The 18,215-nt window shown below is 38.9% G+C and overlaps 1 protein-coding gene across 1 annotated transcript in view; it reads right to left on the bottom strand.

Annotated features, from left to right (window-relative positions):
- Window positions 1-18,215, bottom strand: part of LOC111159357 (DNA polymerase delta 3, accessory subunit) — a 47,872-nt gene that overhangs the window by 5,806 nt on the left and 23,851 nt on the right. The window contains exons 7-11 of the mRNA XM_022521757.1: window positions 17,821-17,893; window positions 12,592-12,757; window positions 9,822-9,928; window positions 3,015-3,130; window positions 1,571-1,646 (exon numbers count right to left, since the gene is read on the bottom strand). Of these exons, the coding sequence (XP_022377465.1) occupies window positions 1,571-1,646; window positions 3,015-3,130; window positions 9,822-9,928; window positions 12,592-12,757; window positions 17,821-17,893 (538 nt within the window). The remainder of the gene's footprint in view (window positions 1-1,570; window positions 1,647-3,014; window positions 3,131-9,821; window positions 9,929-12,591; window positions 12,758-17,820; window positions 17,894-18,215) is intronic.

Genomic DNA, 18,215 nt, shown 5'->3' with positions numbered 1-18,215 from the left:
GACAGACAGAGATCACAGGTAGGCAGAGAGGCAAGGCAGAGAGATGAAGGGAAGCAGGCTCCCTGCCGAGCAGAGAGCCCGATGCAGGGCTCGATCCCAGGACCCTGGGATCATGACCTGAGCTGAAGGCAGAGGCTTTAACCCACTGAGCCACCCAGGCGCCCGATGATCAATCTTTTTAAGATCAAAGTTTGAACCAGAAAAGGAAAATCAAGAAAGGGAAAAAAATACTTCTTTAAGAGAGCAAGTGCCAGGGGCGCCTGGGTGGCTCAGTGGGTTAAGCCGCTGCCTTCGGCTCAGGTCATGATCTCAGGGTCCTTGGATCGATCGAGTCCTGCATGGGGCTCTCTGCTCAGCAGGGAGCTTGCTTCCCTCTCTCTGCCTGCCTCTCTGCCTACTTGTGATCTCTCTCTGTCAAATAAATAAATAAAATCTTAAAAAAAAAAAAGAGAGAGAGAGCAAGTGCCGCAGGAAGGGAGAAACTACAATTACAGGCTATCCAACTAACAAGGGGTTTACAAATCTAAGCCCACAACTCTTTCTAAACACAAAAGGGCAGCACCAGGACTACAGCATCCCCTCCGGCTTCAAGCGTGAAAGCCCCACAGAAGCGTGGGTCAACTGTGGAAGGGGAGGGCAAGGTTAAACAATGGCTGAAGGAATCAACCTATAACTCAAAACCTAAATTCTCATTCCCCTCTAGGTCACCATAGAAAGCACGTGCTTTTATCTAACATGACTTACCAACAGGCAACATAAAGGAAGTGATGTGGATTAGTCAAACCCCTCTGTAGAACAAATGGGACAAAATACCAAGAAGATTCTTACACTCTCTTCAGAGTCTAAGCATCTGTGGGGGCTTCTTTTCCACTGTTTAAATGTATAAAACAACCCCTATAAAAAACTAAAAGTTTCTCAATGTCTGAAACATTTTAAGTTAGTATTATGGTTTCCACCTTGAAAGTGTGTTGTTGTTGTTGTTGTTTTTAAGATTTATTTATTTATTTGAGAGAAACACAGACATGGAGAGTGAGCAAGTGCAAGCAGGGGAAAGGGCAGAAGGGAAAGAATCTCAAGCAGACTCTCCACTAAACAGGGAACCTGAAGCCAGGCTTGATCTTATGACCCTGAGATCATGACCTGAGCCAAAATCAAGAGTCAGATGCTCAACCAACTGAGCCACCCAGGTACCCCGAAAGTGTTTTTAAATATTACCTCATCCTGTATCTTAACAAAGCCACATACAGGCAAAAATGGGTATTTTACATCCATTCCATAGATCAAGAAACTCCCCACCAGAGGTGATGTGACTTTCATCCAAGATCTCAAAGCACGTTCCTACAGCATATGGCCCAAACAAGCACCCATGATCTGACTTTTATTGTACTCTCCTCTACACTCTCCTCTACACTCTGCTACTCCAAGTGTGTGCCAGACAAGCAGCCCAGTCTCACTTGGGGGTAAGTCACGTGCACACTCAAGTGTGAGGTGCCCTGCTCTGTAAGTGATTATGAAGCCTCTCTATGGTAATAATTGCAATTCTAGATTTGGAGCCAAAAATGCTTCTTACCTATGCAGCCTTCCTCATCTACAAAGGTTTTCGATTTTAGCACCCGCTTTCGTTTTCTTTTTTCTCCACTTGAGCTCTAAAAGATCAAGAAAGATTAGAGGTTACAACAATGAATCTACAGAGAAAAGTAACAAAAATTTCTATAACAATCGCCCTCCAATATTCCTAATGACAAAAGGTTGAAGGAGGAACTCTACCCGTTTCCTTTTAGGGACCAGTCCTACCACACAGACAAGTTATGTTCTTGTATATGCAAGCTGTTTATGAGATAAAAAGCACATTCAGCCAAGAACTGTGTTCATTCAGTCAACAAACTTTTGTGGAGTAGTGCGGGCACCATGGTTAAAAAGACCAATAGGACAAGGACCTTAGTCAAGATGAGAGACAAGGAAAACAGACCACTGCAATCCAATGTGGTAATAAGGCCTTTAACGAGGGGCTGTGGCAGACATTGTGGGAGCACAAAGGGAAGGCCCCTAAACCAGATGAGAAGTTTCCATGGCATCCCCACTTGCTGGGGATACTTGCTATTTTATATTTTAAAGGTTTACTTATTTATTTGAGAGAGAGAGAGAGAGAGAGCAAAAGAGCATGAGATGGAGGGAAGGGCAGAGGGAGAGGGAGAAGCAGATTCCCTGCTGAGCAGGGAGCCTGATGTTGGGCTCAAGCCCAGGACCCTGGACCCAGATGCTCAACCAACTGAGCCATCCCGGTGCCCCAATACTTGTTTTTTTTAGACTTGACACTGCAACACTGCTCCCATCTAATTTAGTCTCACACAGGTATTACTAATACCAATGTCCTTTTATCTCCACTGGTCTTTCAACCATTTTCTCCTTAGCTAATGAAAAAATTAGTGCAAAATTTAAATGACAGTCTTAATATAATGAATTAAGGAAAACTAAAGTCATAAAAGGAAAAAAAACTTGTTAGCACCCTTCTCCTCAACTCTTCATTATTTACACAGATAGATGTAGACAAGGTGCAGCTGAAGATCATTCAAAACTGTATTTCCCCATTTGTTGCCAGCTTTTCTCACCTTGCCCTTTTCCAGAAGAGTTTCTGAAGAGCAACAAATGTGTATAATTGTTTGTTCTACTCTATTTTTCCACAGTTTGCTCTGATGCAGGCAACACCTTATTTTGTGCAATTCCAACAGAAGTTGGGTAGCACAGCAGCCTTGATGCCAGAGGTCAGAAAAACAAAACTACTCCCAGGCCTGACCTCTGCAACCTTCCTAAGACTTTGCACCTATCACTGAACTCTCGCTTCAGGTGAGGAGAGGGAATGCCCAGTCTGTAGTAACTACAGGAGAGCAGAATGAGACAAAAGCCATCTACTAGTATCTGTGAACTGTACAGCAGCAACCGATTCAGCACAGGAGTTTCAGGTCCTTGGGAGATAGAGGACAGATGGAAAGGCAACCCTCCCAGTAAAGCTTTACCTTGACAGGAGGTGGTTCTGGTTCAGTCTTCTGCACTGGTTCAGGAGGTGGAGAAGGAGGAGGAGGAGGTGGGGATGGTGACTCAGCTTCATAATCCCCAGGAGAGTCTAGTATGACTGAAATAATGAAACAAGCTTAGATAAAAGAATTGTGGCACTATCTCGTACAACGCCCTCTTCAGTGGCTTTTTAAACTTTCGTGTCCAACACAGGACATTTTGCAAGCAGTAATTCATGACAACCACAGGCTCTGCAGTTAAATATCTTTAAAATATATATTTTCTTGGGGTGCCTAGGTGGCTCAGTTGGTTGAGTGTCCAACTCTTGGTTTCAGTTCAGGTCCTGATCTGAGGGTTGTGGGATCAAGCCCTGTATCAGGCTCTGTGCTCAGTGGGGAGTCTGCTTACAGATCTCTCTCCCTCTGCCCCTTCCCCTGATCACTCTCTGCCACCTTCTCTCTCTGGAATAGATAGATAAATCTTTTAAAAAATACACATTTTCTTAATTTTATACAAAGAAAAAGCAAAGAATTTTTTAAAAGATTTTATTTATTTATTTGACAGAGAGAGACAGTGAGAGAAGGAACACAAGAAGGGGGAGTAGGAGAGGGAGAAGCAGGCTTCCCACTGAGCAGGGAGCCAATGCGGGGCTTGATCTCAGGACCCTGGGATCATGACCTGAGCTGAAGGCAGACACTTAATGACGGAGCCACCCAGCTGCCCCAAGAATTAAGAATTATTAAAGCTGGAATATACCTTAGAGATCATCTTAGCTAAACTTTTTATTTGACAGGAAAGTCAGGATATAAAGTTGTTTTATAAATATCTACTGATCAGGGATGCCTGGGTGGCTCAGTGGGTTAAAGCCTCTGCCTTCAGCTCAGGTCATGATCCCAGAGTCCTGGGATCGAGCCCTGCATCGGGCTCCCTGCTCAGCGGGGAGCCTGCTTCCCCCGCCCCCTCTGCCTGCCTCTCTCTCTACTTGTGATCTCTCTGTGTCAAAATAAATAAATTAAAAATCTTTAAAAAAAAATCTACTGCTCATCCACCACGTGTCACGTATTCATTCCACTTATAATTGTTTCCTTTATCCTCACAACAACGCTAAGAGACAAATATTATTTTTTTGGACAAATATTATTATTCACGCATTACAGTTGAGTAAAAAGAGACTCATGGAGGTTAATGAGCTTGCCAAGGTCATGGAGCTCACAACTGAAACAGGAAGCTTTCAACCCCAGTCAGTCTGATGCCATAGCCTTACGATTCCAACTATCCTGTGTTGCCTCAGCATTCAGGGCAGACATTTTCTTTTAAGATTAAGTGGATATAATTCTCAGATTATAGCAAATGTTCCATGCCAGAATTTTTGTGACTGTGATGTAAGCATTATTTGCAGTCACCTATAGATGTTTGTTAGACTGAAATTTTCCAGCTGACCTTAAGAGCATAAACTTTGAAGGAAAAACTACCTTGAAACAGTCACAATTATAGCTCTAACAACTAAGACTTGCTCAGTATTGTACAGGGCCGCTATTTCTAGTGATTGCCCATTGATGAGGTTTGTTTCACTACAGTGAGATTAGCAGGAAAGAACACTTTTGGGAAAGCAATATTGCTCTGGAAGTGGAATCACCCAAGAAGAGAGCATCACCAGAGGGATCTCATCATTCCTGAACAGTCCCAGAAACAATGGTCTTGTATAAGGCTCATGAGGGAGGAAGTGAAAATCCTCAGCTGACCTATTGCTTAATCATCACAAAGAAATTGCTGGTAAAAAGACTGGATAGCTGCTTAGCCTCACCTGCTCCCTGAACCTCCTGGCTGTATTCAAATTCTTAGCACAAGTCTTGGAACTGAAATTCTCCCAACTGATTAGGTCAGTGTTAAAAATTATGACAGTGGAGGGTTGAAGGCCAAATGACCTAAAGAGGTGAAGCAAAACGAGAGCCAGAATGAAACAATAAATTACACACTTCAGTATGAAATGGGCCCCAAAACTTTATAAGTCTGGGAAACAAGAGTCAGAAACATGAGGAAAGTAGTCCAGCCAGTAACCCAGCTCTGGGAGGCTAGAACGTAACAGGAGCTCAAGTAAGCAAAAAAACCACAGAACCAGGCTCCCATTTTTCTGAAGGTATAGCAACTAAGAAAGCTGTGTCACGTGTTTTTCACAGGCAGGGGGAAACTTTACACAGCAAGAAAGCCAAACAAAAGGAATTTTGAGTACTCACAGTAATAAATTTAGGAGTTTTAATCCTATTTCCACTTCGGCAACCATGAAAACATTTAATCCTAGTGCCATCCTCTAAGACCCCTCTCATTGCACTGTATGGTTGTTTACCTAGATCCCCCCCACCCCACACCCCGACTCTAACCTCCAGAGAGGCAGAGACATCACAATTTCCCTGGCACTGAACACAAATAACAGTATTTTTTTTTTAATTTATTTATTTGACAGAGAGAGATCACAGTAGACAGAGAGGCAGGCAGAGAGAGAGGAGGAAGCAGGCTCCCTGCTGAGCAGAGAGCCCGATGCCGGGTTCGATCCCAGGACCCTGAGATCATGACCTGACCAAAGGCAGAGGCTTTAACCCACTGAGCCACCCAGGTGCCCCAACAGTATTTTTTTTAATAAAGGAAAACAATCATTTTCTGAACTACATTTGGGCTGAGCGGCTTCTAGGTCAAGGAAGAGTGAGCATATGCCTCCCTCTCCCTTCCACATTCCCCCAAAGAGAATGATCACAATGATGACAAAGGAATGAAATGCTGTAAACCTGCCCCTCCACCCCCACCATACCAGGGAAGAGAAAAGAAAAGGGAGCAAGCCAAGAACTTGTAATGAATAAGAATTTTCAACAAATCCCCCAAAGATGGAAGGCAGATGGGAGAAAGTTGACAAGAGAAGCATCAGTCAAGTAGATGAGTCAGACAGGAGAGGTTACTATCTATTACAAAACTTCTATTTTATCTGGTTTTTCAAATTGTGTATCACTTTACTTAAAAAAATGTTTTAAGGAAAATATTTTAAGAAAGGAAGGATAGAGAAAACAACTAGAATTTTCTGGACTTTATAAACATTAATCATTCATTCTTATAATAATCCCACAAAATCCCTATTCCTATTATTTGTTTTATTATTATTTTTTAAAGATTTTATTTATTTATTTGACAGACAGAGATCACAAGTAGGCAGAGAGGCAGAGGGGGGGCGGAGCAGGCTCCCTGCTGAGCAGAGAGCCTGATGCGGGGCTCGATCCCAGGACTCTGGGATCATGACCTGAGCCGAAGGCAGAGGCTTTAACCCACTGAGCCAACCAGGCGCCCTTCCTATTATTTGTTTTAAAAAAATCTGCCCACATTCATATGCTAGAATCCATGTCTGCCTACTTTAGTCTTTACTATCAAGGCAAGCATTCTCCCTTGATTTATTTTTAGTGACATAAGCATAAGCAACATTTCATACATTGGTGTATTTTATTTTCTAAAATTATTTTTATTTATTTATTTGACAGAGAGAGACACAGGTAGAGAAGGAACATAGCAGAGGGAGTGAGAGAAGGAGAAGCAGGCTCCCCGCGGAGCAGGGAGCCCAATGCAGGGCTTGATCCCAGGACTCTGGGATCATGACATGAGCCGAAGGCAGATGCTTAACAACTGAGCCACCCAGGTGCCCTTTACACTGGTATATTTTAAATCTATCTGTAATGACTTTGCAGGTCTTCAGATAAAAGACACTCAAACAGTGAAATGTAACACTTATCCCAGGAAAACAACCTTTGTTGGTGCAGAATAAGAACTGTGGTAAAACTAATTTCAGGGATCCAGCGATGTAACCACTGTTTAATCACAGAGTTCTATGGCAGAGACAGGTAATTAGAAATTCTGGAAATCATTCATAGCTTCCTAGGAAACTTTTTAAACTACCTATCTTAATCTAAAAAGAGGAGGGTGTCATTTGCTTAACATTCTCCATTCCATAAGCAATTTGCAAAAACTGAAAATGTTAGCAAAAACTCAAACATATCAATTAAAACTATTTCTTCCTAGCAATGTAGACATTACTCTTAATGTGATATCTTTCTGGGTCTGGCCTTTTCTTGCTTTACAGAGTATGCAGAACTGCTGAATGTGCTCAAGACTCTGCCAGGAAGAGAAACAAAGGAACAGTCCCTTGAGTAGAGATTTAAAGATATGAAGTTGAACAGAATTTTCTGAGAAGAGACTTACTACTGTTAAACACTTATTGAACACCTCTATAAAAAAATGTAGGGTGAATAGTAAGAAAAGCTGCTATGTTAAGCACTGTCCTGGCACTATTGATATGTCTTATTTGATGTTCATAAAAAACCTACACAGTGTGTGATAACATCCCCAATTTAGAGATGGAGAAACAAAGAAGTGGAGAAATTAAATAATCTGCCTAAAGTCACACAGTAAGTGGCAGAGGTAAGATTTATATTCATATCTGTTTGACTCCAAAGTCCCTGCCATTTCCTCCACTCCTGTTGCTCATCTGCTAATTTCCAGCAAAAGGCAGCATCCTGAATAACCTATATTGGTAATAAAATGGTAATAGGTTAGAGATGCTGTGAAGGTTTAAATTAAAGCTCACTGGCTTTGAGACAAAGAAAACATTCAGGAATAAAAAGGAAAAGGTTTATAAATTTAGTCAGATGCTAAAAATTATTTTTACTAGGTAAAAAATCTGAGAGCCTCTCATCTATATTATCCATTACTATAGGTTGTCCTCTTTTCACATTTCTTCTCACTTCTTTCCAACTAATAACCCCACTCATATTTCTAATCACCCGCAAGTATTGTTTTTGTGGGATAAGGATCAGAACTAGAGAATATTTCAAAAGTATGTAACGTGCTCCATCAACCACAGTAATTCCTTGACTTAGAGCGGACTCCTTCACTAGACTATCGAGTTTACCTTTTCAAAGTACACTAGGCTAATGGCTTGAAAGCCTCTTTCAGAATCTTCCCCAAGTCCTTTCCTGGTTGGAAATACTGAAGACTATTCCAATTAGCACATATTCCTGTCATATCCCAATTATTTTCCCAAGTGTCTGCATGGAGTTGCCTCTATTTCTCAATTCTTTACTGGTCAGAATGTTCCTTAATGGTTCTTGTTTCATCTACATGCTTGGGTATCCTCCTTTCAGTAGTCTTGGTCAAAACATTTTGATAAATGACATGGAATGAGGATACAGCAACTACTCCTCTAGGATGCTCACAATGCCCTATCCCTACCCACTCCAGAGTCATTAAAAAAACCACAGCTCTGGTGGGCACTATACCTCTCATGGGGTATCAGAGGCCACAAATTCCAACGTAAGCCTAGCTGTTAGGATCTAAATCCATGGAAGAGTCAAAGATGTGCCTCTACCATAGACAGGTTTAATTTCCTTCTACAATTTCCTGGGTCTGTTCATTTATTTTACATTACAATCATCTGTTTACATAATTTGCTTTTTCACTCAATTGTACATGTACAGTTGCTGAGTTGTTTTGGGGGAACCTCTGTTGTCATTTTTCAGTTCTTCTTATAGCAGTTTCAGGTAAGAGTCTACCAAGTTTGTTTTGTCCTTCAACAGCAGAATAGATTCCTTTTTCTTTGTTATTCTCCTTTAATCTCTTCTAGCATCAGTCTGTCTTTATATCTTCACTTGATGCTGAATTCCTTTGGACTATATCTCCCTAGCCCCCTCAAAATGTTTTTTACTCAGTATGGCAAAAATTCATGGAGAACTGATTTAGAAAATTTAAGCTTTTCACCACTATTCTCAAAACAGGGTAGAAGTCATCTGGTATATGAGTTCAACCAAGGCGTCTTTCTCTTTAACAGCCTCCTCTTTTCTCTACACCTTCATTTACACATTTACACTCTTTGGGAAGAGATTTTGCCTCTTAGAGTATCTGATATTTTTGAAGAGGCACATTAAATTTTGCCCTTGGAGCGCCTGGATGGCCCAGTGGGTTAAAAAAAAAAAAAAGAATCTTGCCCTTATTCTGTTGATCTCACAACAGTGCCCACAGCCTAAAACTGAAAGGGTCTATGGCATCATTCCCTTTCAACAATGACACTATAGATTCTTAATCTTGGCATGGCTTTATTTACGTGGTGTGGAATACCACCATGCCACCAACAGCCTTGATGCCTACAATATTACCCGTTTTAAAAGAGTCACATGAAGGTAGCCAAAGGAATATCACCACTTATAAAAAGAGAAGCTCTTTGATAATATATATAATAATAACCCTTATTCTTTTTCTTTTATGTTTATTTTGGCACATTACCAGAAAATGATGGTTCTCGTCAAAAGGTTAAAGCAGATTTTAGTGGTGCTATGTCTCTTAACACTAGGATTGCTATTGTCATTGTGACCTGTAATAAATTACTTTTTAATTCCTTAAGCATAGTAAGAATTGGCCCATGTTACTGTCAAATATCTGTGTTCCCCCAAAATTCATATGCTGAAGCTCTAATCCCTAATGTGATGGTATCTGGAGGTGAGGCCTCTGGGAGGTAGTTAATGGAATGAGATTATTGTCCTTATACAAAACACAAGAGAGACGATTTCTCTCTCTACCACGCGAGGATAAGAAGGTATCCTACAAATTAGGAAGAGAGCTCCCACCAGGAACCACGCACATCAGGCAGTGCCTTAATTTTGGACTTCTCAGTCTTCACAACTGTGAGAAACAAATCTGTCTTGTTTAAGCCATCGAGTGTATGATATTTTTGTTACAGCAGCCTGAGACAATCCCACTAGCCAAAAATTAACAGCAATGCCCACCTTCATCTTCACTGCTATCAGACTCAGGAAGTTTGATTCGTCTCCTCTTTTTCTTCATATTTTCAGTTTCTTTTGTCTCATCATCAGATAACTCTACTCGCTTCCCCCTGTTGGCATCCAGGAATAATTTAAGCATGTTACACAAAATAAAAATGAAAGTATTTATATGCTACTATCAGTCTTGTTTCATAACTCATGATCTTAATTCCAGAGGATAGAAGAGTCAAAGTAGACCAGTAAAGGTTCTTTTTTAAGGATACTCTGCTAACTAACCACAACTAAGTCACTCCATGGGGTGACTAGAATTAAACATTTTTCTAGCTCTCTATATTGATCATTGGAAGCTACTTACCAGCTCATCAAGAATCATTACAAATTCCTACAAATTCCTTCTTACTTTTCCTATTGGCTTTTCAATGATTCAACGAGCACTGAATGAGCAGCTACTAAGTAGAGGCTCTTTGCTAAACACTGAGGATGAAAGGTGAAAAAAAAATACTATTTTCAAGAAGCTCTGGCAGGAGAAATAGATATAAACACCACCAAATACAAGATAATATGACAGGTATGACTGCACAATTAAAATGTTATGGGACAAGACTCTTACTTGAAAACTGAAAGCTAAGTGGAAGTTTATCAGATAAAAAAAGGCAGACAAAGATATTAAAGACAATAAAACAAATATTTCAAAGAGGAAATATGGGCAAAGGCACAGACATAAGACCTTAATGTGATTCTAATGACATAATAAAAAAACCTAGACTCCATATCTTGTCATTAGTTAGCTCCTCTGGATACTCTACCACACTACTCAAATATGTATGAGATATAGTTTTTAATCTTCATTAACTTATTTCTTATATAACTTTAAATATCAACTTATTTTTCTACCTCAAGCTAAAAAAAAAATTAAACCCCAAATGAGTAGAGAAAATTAATAAAGAGCAGAAATCAATGAAATAAAATAGAAAAAATTAACAAAGCCAAAGGTTATTATTTTGGGGCAAAAGATTAATAAAATTAATAAACTCTTTTATAAGCCTGATTTAAAAAAGGACAAAACTACATACTACCAATATTAGGAATGAAAGAATAAATGAATCTGTAGTGATAAGTATAGATTCTATAGATACTCAAAGAATAAGACTATTATCAGGAATTTTATGCCAATAAACTCAACAACTTAGATGAAATAAATTCCTTTAAAAATATAACCAAAACTGGGGCACCTGCAGAGCTCTGTCAGTTAAGTGTCTGCCTTTGACTTGATCCTGGGATCAAGTCCTGCATCAGGGAGTCTGCTTCTCCCTCTGCCTGGCCCCACTTCTGTCAAATGAATAACATCTTTAAAAAAAAAATTTTTTTTTAATATATATTATATATATAAAACAAAAACTGACCCAACGAGAACAAGAAAATTTAAATAGCTCTATTTAAAGAAACCAAATTAATAAAATAAACCTTTCCACAAAGAAAACTCTGGGTTTGGATTTGCTGGTGAATTTTATCAAACCTCTAAGGAAAAAAAAAATAATAATACATGTATTACACAAACTCTCTGAGAAAACAGAAGGAAACAACTCCTGACTAATTTTATGAAGTTAGCATAACTCAGATACTAAAATCTGAAAAAGACGTTAACAGAAAAGAAAATGGCTGATCTACAGCCCTCACAGATGCAGCAGCAAAAAAATCCTTATAATACTAGCCAACAGAATCTAACAATTTATAAAAAGGATAACATCTTATGACCAAAGTGAGGTTCATCCCAAGAATACAAGGTTAGTTTAACATTTAAAAACCAAGGTAAATTCACCATATTAACAGAAACATCAAATGATCATCTCAATAAATGCAGAAAAAGCATCTGTCAAAATTCAGCACACATTCATAAAAAACCTCCAGAAACTAGGAACAGAAGAAGATTGCCTCCATCTAGTAAAGGGCATCTACTAAAAACATACAGTTAATATCATACTTGGTAATGAAATATTGAATGCATTCCTGGCTATAACCATCAACAATGAGTATCTTACGGGTGGGCTAGGGACATTTTAACCCACACACATCACATATTCTTGGGGATAAGGCCCACTGGACAGAGCCCTGACCCTCTGAAACTTCAGCATTTTGTTGATGTTTTCTACTAGAGTAGCCCCAGCCTTGCCACAAAAGTCAAGTATTTCTGGGCCTATCAGTGCTGACAGTGTCTTTAGAATTTCTTTCAACAGACTAATACCTACCAACTATGAGGTAGTGTCTCAAATTCCTGGATCCATTTTTAACAGCTTGTATGCTTTTTATTTTCTTTTCTAATTACATTTTACCACTTGAAAAATAAACTCATTGATATAAAAAGAAAACAAAGAACTTTTTCTCTTAAATTTGACTGGAAACAGCAACCCCACACTTGGCAATCTGAAGTGAAAACAGACACACAGACACAATCAGGCACACTTATGCCATGTCCACAAACTTCAAATGAAGTAAAGAATGAAGTAAAGAAAAAGATAATCAATTTAGATCGATGGGGCCCAAAAAACTGGCTTTGGGCTCTAAATCATCTAAACTGGCTGACTGCACAGTTCTCTTTCACTAGATAAGCTACTGAACTTCTCTCTCTCTTCATTTCGGTTATACAGCTGTATCCCTAAGGCATTAAGTAGGATTTAGTACTCAACTAAAAACTGCCTGCTGTCAATAAGCCCAAACAGACCTTCTCACCCCCAGCAGAGACACTCTTCCCCCACAGGCAACAAAATTTTCCTACCTTTTTTTTTCCTTCTGCTGCATCTTAACAGGCTCTGCTTTTTTGCTGGATTTCTTCAGGCCTGTAGGGGCTGCCAGCTTTGGTTCAGTGACAGACACTGGAGGTTGCTCCACTATTTTTTCTTCTTTCACTGCTTGTTCTGAATCCAAATTGACTTTAAGTTTATCTACAAATACAGCATAGCAGATGATATATAACCTCATCATACAATATTCATCTATCATTCCTCTGACAGTCTACTAAGTGCCAAATAATTTATTAGGAGCAGGGGCTAAAGGGATAAAAAAAAAAACAGTCCCTGTCCTAACAGAACTCAGGGTCTAGTCAGAGAACACGTCTCCTTTCCAACTACCACTCTAGCTCTGTTTTCATTTCTGCCTCTTGCTAATCCCTCATGATATCACAGCCCACAGGCCAAATAATAGTAAAAGCATGGCTTACAAAAAGCAAATACAACTCTATGAGCTAATATCTTTCTCATTTATTAGATGGGAAAATTAAGAGTCTGAGGGATAAAAGATATTTCCCAAGAGTACACAGCTTACAAACAGTGACAACAGAAATTTGTACCAAGATCCTATTTTCTATTATATTCTATCTACTTAAATATGGATACTCTTATCATCTCACTACTACTATCTTAATGATATAATTAAAGGGTTTTTAAAATTTAATTATTTTTGTAATCTTTACACCAAATGTGGGGCTCGAACTCACAATCCCAAGATCAAGAGTCGCATGCCCTTCCCACTGAGCCAGCCAGATGCCCCTTAATGATATAATTAAAAGACTACTTTGGAATCAGAAAAGTTTGAGTCATACTGTTTTACTCTGGGTAAGTTACCTAAAAGTCAGTCTTCTCTAGGAAAACTGAAGTAATATTTATGAGACTATTGAAAGGACTAAAAGGGATTAGTATGTGAGATTTTATGACTTACCCAAGGTAACATTGATAGCAAAAGTTAAGAGTCAAGATATGAACCCAAGTCAGTTTGTTTAACTCCTCAAAATCCTTACCTCTTTCCTTATACCAATTTGAAAAACACAAAAACTACTATGCTGTGCAAAGAACTAAGAAATGCAAGCAAGATGGGCCAAGCCATCTGATAAATTATAGAAGAATATCCTTCGTGCTATATATAGTAATTTTTTTTTTTTTTTTTTTCAAGAGAAGTCACAAAATACTCTCAGAAAGCTGTAAACAGCCTGAGGCTCTTCAATAAGTGGCTTTGGTTACATGCTGTAAAACAGCTCAAGCCAGCTATAATGTAGAAAAAAACAACTGATATCTTAGCCTTGGCCATTACACACAGCTTAGGATAAGAATTTGTAAGTAAAGTATATTATGTGAAAGAACAGATGACAGATAAAAGTATAATATGCAATCCGTTTATGTTTCATTTTCTGAAGACTTCACTGAGAATTCTGAATGGTGGAATCCACTAGAGAATTGCGGCGCTCTCTCCTGCCTTTTTAAACTGTTCTCAAGTATCAGTACTGCTCAAACTTTTCCACCGAATTGTATAGGAGAGTAAACATGCTTCTCCAGGGGGTCTGGAGTCAGTAACTGACCCTCAAAAAGTGAGATCTCTGAAGTTGCATGTATATCCTTAAAGCTTATGCAAATCTTGCATTTTGTTACAGAATTTATATCATATTGACAGCAACTGTTTTATAATTATTAAAAAGAAAAAGTATTTCCTACCTCCCTCCTGGGGTAAGAAAAGAGAGGCTATTGCATAGAGTCTACCAATTTCAGGAAACTGAACTTAATTAAAATACCAGTGACCAAACAGACTTCAGCATCCAGAGTTTTTTACTCTGTCTTGATTTCACAGTATTTGAGGAACTCCTAATTCATTTACATGTGCAGCTACAATTGGCCAATTACCTGGTAAAGAGGCAGTTCACTGCAACATTTTCAGACTACTGTTAAGGAAAATTTAATCACATTTTTTTCCTTTTTATCTGAATGATCAAGTCATTTGTATCATTGACTATTAAAAACATCTCCTGTTTTTTTTTTAAAGATTTTATTTATTTATTTGACAGAGATCACAAGTAGGCAGAGAAGTAGGCAGAGAGAGAGGAGGAAGCAGGCTCCCCGCTGAGCAGAGAGCCTGATGCAGGGCTAGATCCCAGGACCCTGGAATCATGACCTGAGCTGAAGGCAGAGGCTTTAACCCACTGAGCCACCCAGGTGCCCCCAAAGCATCTCCTTTTTATACTCAAGAAAATATGAAACACCTTAATAGGATACAGATGACTTCTTAATTCTGTCACCAATGCTGTAATTTTTTTTCACATATAAAGCATTAAGGTTCTTGTTAAGGAGGTAATTCACATACCAGAAAATTCACCCATTTAAAGTGTAAAATTCGGGGAGCCTGGGTGGCTCAGTGGGTTAAAGCCTCTGCTTTCAGCTCAGGTCATGATCCCAGGGTCCTGGGATCGAGCCCCACATCGGGCTCTCTGCTCAGCAGGGAGTCTGTTTCCCCCACCACCTCTTCCTGCCTCTCTGCCTACTTGTGATCTCTGTCAAATAAATAAATAAAATCTTTAAAGTGTAAAATTCCTTGGTTTTTATCTGTGCAAACATCACCGCTACCTAATTTTAGAACATTTTCATCACCCCAAAAAAGGAACCCTGTACCCGTTAGCAGTCACTCCCCAATCCCAACCCAGCCCACAACACTAATCTACTAATATTCTACATTCTGTCTTGATAGATTTGCCTATTCTGGACATCTTGCATAAACAGAATTACATAATATGTGGCCTTTCCGGTCTAACTTCTTTCATTTCCCATGTTTCAAGTTTCATCCATGTTATAGTATAGGTTGACTCCTTTTTTATGGCTCAATAATATTCTATTGTGGGACGCCTGGGTGGCTCAGTCAATTGAGTATCTGACTTCAGCTCAGGTTGTCATCTTGGGATCCTGAGATCAAACCCTGCATTGGCCTCCCTGCTCAGCAGGGAGTCTGCTTCTCCCTTTCCCTTGGCCTCTCCCTGACTTGTGGTCTATCTCTCTCCTTCTAATAAATAAATAAAATCTTTAAAAAAAATGATAGTAAATTCCATTGTATGGTTATACCACACTTTGTTTATCCATTCATCAGATGATGGACCTTTGGGTTGTTTCCACTTTTTGACTATTATGAATAATGCTACTATGAACATTTGTGTACAAGTTTTTTTGTGGACATATAGTTTTAATTCACTTGAGTAGATATGTAGGAGTAGATAGAAGTGTTGGATAATTGTTTAACTTTTTGAAATACTGCCATACTGTCTCTAGAACAAGCACATCATTTTCTATTCTCCACAGCAATGTATGAGGGTAATTGTTACACTTGCTATGTTCAGCATTAGGTTTTGTTTTTTTTTTAAGATTTCATTTATTTATTTGACAGACAGAGATCACAAGTAGGCAGAGAGGCAGACAGAGAGAAAGGAGGGGAAGCAGGCTCCCTGCTGAGCAGAGAGTCCAATGTGGGGCTCAATCCCAGGACCCTGAGATCATGACCTGAGCCGAAGGCAGAGGCTTTAACCCACTGAGCCACCCAGGCGCCCCCAGCATTAAGTTTTAAATGCTTCAAGTCTCCACAACTCTTTTCATCCAACACTCTTCATTTTCATTGCAATGATCTTGTCATGTGTCAAATACAATAAAAATATTCATCATTTTACTCTAAACATTCTTCTTTAAAAAAACATCTGTTAAATAAATCAACTTTAGAAGCCATTCTTTTTATTAGGTAAATATTTAATTCTTTTATTTTATCCAGTTTCCCCACTCCCTATCTGCCTTCTGTCTGCCTAGCAATTATAATTAACTATTTTATTCTTTATTTGTCTGTCTCTCCTGGTAGTATGTAAGGACCATGAGGGCAGTGATCTCACTTGTCTACATTTTCTCCATTGTATCACCATGCATAATAGTTCCAAGTACACAGTAGTTGCTCAATAACTATTTCCTAAATAAACACATCAATAAATAAGTGTATACTTCTGTATAGCTTGATTTTTTTTTGACTAACAAATATTCATAGTTTATGTATTTTAGAAATAATAAAAATGCTTAAATTCACTGGTTACAAATGCACCAAAACCAACAAATAAAACAAAACAAATAAAAATGTGGACCCAAAAGTCACCAAGAAACCACACAACCTGATTTGGTTCAGTGGACCAGTACCAGCCATGCAAGCCAGTGACATTAGCACCATCTATTTTCACAGAAGTAGGGAGCCCTCCCTGTGCACTCTGCCCGCAACAACACAACGTGCTTCCCAATAATGTGAAAGTATCAAATTTTCCATCTATTTTCAGAACACAAAAACTTTTTGTGATAGCTTTTTGGCAAATAAACACTATCACCCCAAAGCCTCCTCCAACCACTAATTTGACCATCATGGGAAAGCAGAATTCTGACTAATTTTGCTTGCATAGGCATGTAACAAAATGCCTTCCCACAAGATCTTTGTAAAACTGATGCTCCAAGAAAGTGTGCCATAATTATCCTGCGGCTCCTAAATTCTTTCTGGTATTATGCCACATACCCTCAGGGGATGTGTACTTGGTATGAGAAGTATGAAAATATGTGACTACTGACTCTTTCCATATGAAAGAATTCTTATTTTAAAAAATTTTTTAAATAAAGGCGATTCTATTTTCTCAAAAAGTATTATTTTTAAGTGGCCACTACCCTGGGTCCTTCTAATTCATACTGAGGTCTAGTTCATTATCATGAGTAATCTGTAAAAAATAACTACAGAAGGTCAAAGATTTGTTTTTGCAACCCCCTGGGAGACAGGGGTAATAATTAATAATGGTCACATGAGACAAACCTGACCCCAGCACCTAGGATATTAAGCTCAACACTGTACTGTATAACCAAGCAGCCTCCTTCTATTTTGTCACCCATTTTCAAGAGTCCTGTGAAACAAATAATAAATTCTCTTTCCAAGGCAGGAAGTAAAAACAGGAGTAGTAAACTATCCCACAAAAGATCTAAACTGAACCCAGCTCACCCATAAAATCCACTGGTCCAGTTGGGTTACTTCCATTCAATATTTGGTCAGTAGACTGAAAATTTGTGTTAGGATGCAGGAAGGCTGCACAATATACCAGATGGGTAAAAACTGAAAAAGGTGGCTTTCACCTCAAATATGTTATTATATGAACATTCATGTATTAATCAAAGGAAGGTAAAAACATGCTTACTCATTGCAGCTTTTCCAAAAAAATTGCTCATCACATTCCCTTTCCCTGATGCCTTGTTGCCTGCAGAAGATACCTAAAAGCAAAAAACACACATGATTTTTTTTCTAGTGTCTAAGGCTGTTCTTCGAGTAGCAGTCTTAATCTCTTCAATAGCAGGGCACACCGCTGTGATGGCACAGTCTCTATATAATCATGCCAAAATGTGTCGGCATTAGATACAAGAACAAATCCAGACCAGAGTACCTCATGTTTATCTCCAAAGCTTACTTGCTCATAGTTCTTATAGACATACTATCCATGAATGTGTTTAAACTTCAGAGAATATTTAAAAACTACTTAGTTTAATAGAATTAAAACAGATCAGAGGCAGTATGGTACACAAGAAGTGGAGGGAG

Source organism: Enhydra lutris, unplaced genomic scaffold (genome assembly GCF_002288905.1).
Source record: "Enhydra lutris kenyoni isolate GAN:26980312 unplaced genomic scaffold, ASM228890v2 scaffoldscaffold68, whole genome shotgun sequence".
NCBI lineage: Eukaryota > Metazoa > Chordata > Mammalia > Carnivora > Mustelidae > Enhydra > Enhydra lutris.
The sequence above is the reverse complement of the archived record's forward strand: the minus strand, read 5'-3'. Positions and strand labels throughout refer to the sequence as shown.